This window comes from Erpetoichthys calabaricus, assembly GCF_900747795.2.
Source record: "Erpetoichthys calabaricus chromosome 1 unlocalized genomic scaffold, fErpCal1.3 SUPER_1_unloc_23, whole genome shotgun sequence".
Taxonomy (NCBI): Eukaryota; Metazoa; Chordata; class Cladistia; order Polypteriformes; family Polypteridae; genus Erpetoichthys; species Erpetoichthys calabaricus.
Window position 1 is genome coordinate 1592856 of NW_026261589.1, and position 2177 is coordinate 1595032.

A 2177-nucleotide genomic window follows, 5' to 3' on the forward strand; every position below is an offset into this window, starting at 1 on the left:
TCGCCCCGATCTGACACTGCTGTTTTCAAATTAAGACACGCTATAACAGAGGTGAAATCGAATCGGAGAAAGAGAACAGAAGACCTCCCCGCAAGAAACATCCACTCACATATAAGAACAACGCAGCTTCACCAGGCGTAAAGGCGAAAAATGGCACTGTTTGGATACAGGACGAAGTCCGGCATCATCCTGCCAATCACCTGCCCTTCAAAGAAACAGCACGGCTTACAGAGCTCCTAATAAGGCTTCTTTTTGCAGGTCATAAGGAGTTATTGTAATTTGTCAAGATGGGCCTGAACATTTTTCTTTATCAGTCCTGTTCATCCTAGAACAACAGGCACTTCTTCTGTTTTTGTTTTTCGGTCCACATTTCACTTGTCATATCTCAGACTGCATTTCTTGGTATTTTGTTTCTTTCTTGCCTCTCCATTCTTCAGACTGAGTAATGACTAGGAGATAATACTTCTGTTATCCAGGATTTCTTACGTCTGGTTTTCTGGCCTCTATTATTAGTCAGTCAGTATTGCTGTGCTATAAGTGACCTGCACCTCCTCATTTTCCATTGTGCGGTCTGAGTTGTGGTCCCAGTGTCTTTCTGGTGAGGGTAAGTTGTACTTCTTACCAAGTATTCAGTGAATGAGCCTGGCCACTTTGTGGTGTTGTGCAGTGTAAAATCCTTCAGTAATCAGTACCTCACACCCAGCAACAAGATGTGTGACTGTGTCTAGCTCTTTGTGGCAGAAGGGACAATTATGGGATATTTATTTATTTTTTTCTATTTTTGATCTGAACCACTTTGTGTCCAAGACACTGTTTTCTGCATCTATGATGAGGAGTACATCTTTTGGTATTAGTTCGCCCCTCATAAGCTATGCATGAGTAAGATCTGTTTCCACATCAGGCTGTTGGAGGTGGCCAGTGTATTTACCACTTTACTTGTAGCTTCCCCAATTACATCTCTTTTGTTTTCATTAAACTTTATGAATTCTTTCTTCTACTGCTTAGCATTGTACTGTGTTCATCTGTGGGCAAGGTGGAGGAGTTTTTTGTCATTTTTTTTCTCTTGTGTGAATTCTTTGATGCCTCTTAAGATTGCTTCTCTTTGAAAACTTTTTGCCACATTCAAAACAGCAATATGGCTTCTGCCCTGTGTGAATTATTTTGTGGCGCTGAAAACTGCTTCCAACTGAAAACAGTTTACCACATTCAGAACAGCAATACGGCTTCTCCCCTGTGTGAATTCTTTGGTGGGTCTGAAGACTGCTTCTATGTGAAAACTTTTTGCCACATAAAGAACAGCAATATGGCTTCTGTCCTGTGTGAATTATTCTGTGGCGCTGAAAAGCGATTCTTTCTGAAAACTGTTTACCACATTCAGAGCAGTAATATGGCTTCTCCCCTGTGTGAATTCTTTGGTGGCTCTGAAGACTGTTTTTCCGTGAAAACTGTTTACCACATTCAGAACAGCAATACGGCTTCTCCCCTGTGTGAATTCTTTGGTGGGTCTGAAGACTGCTTCTATGTGAAAACTTTTTGCCACATAAAGAACAGCAATATGGCTTCTGTCCTGTGTGAATTATTCTGTGGCGCTGAAAAGCGATTCTTTCTGAAAACTGTTTACCACATTCAGAGCAGTAATATGGCTTCTCCCCTGTGTGAATTCTTTGGTGGCTCTGAAGACTGCTTTTATGTGAAAACTGTTTACCACATTCAGAGCAGCAATATGGCTTCTCTCCTGAGTGAATTCTTTGGTGGCTCTGAAGACTGCTTCTCTGTGAAAACGTTTTGCCACATTCAGAGCAGCAATACGGCTTCTCTCCTGAGTGAGTTTTAATGTGTATCTGAAATTGACTACTATAAGAGAATTGTTTTCCACAATCAGAACAGTCATACGGCTTCTTCCCTGTGTGAATTCTTTGGTGGGTCTGAAGAATGCTTTTCTGTGAAAACGTTTTGCCACATTCAGAACAGTCATATGGCTTCTCTCCTGTGTGGATTCTTTGATGCCTTTGAAGAGTACATCTTCTTGAAAACTGTTTGCCACATTCAGTACAGCAGTGAAGTTTGATTCCTGTATAAAGTTTAAAAGATAAAAAATTTTAGTTTTTAAATCACCGCTTTCATATACTGACATTATTTTACAACATTAAATAAATATTGGTTTGATTTATGAACAA

The 2177-nt window shown here is 40.2% G+C and overlaps 1 protein-coding gene across 1 annotated transcript; it reads right to left on the reverse strand.

Moving 5' to 3' along the window:
• Positions 1-236: 236 nt before the first annotated feature.
• On the reverse strand, positions 237-2078 carry LOC127526377 (zinc finger protein 135-like; the record flags this gene model as incomplete). Its single annotated transcript, XM_051921762.1, has 1 exon — positions 237-2078. A coding segment is annotated over one exon (1029 nt), but the record flags the coding sequence as incomplete, so codon positions are not given.
• Between the last annotated feature and the right edge of the window lie 99 nt (positions 2079-2177).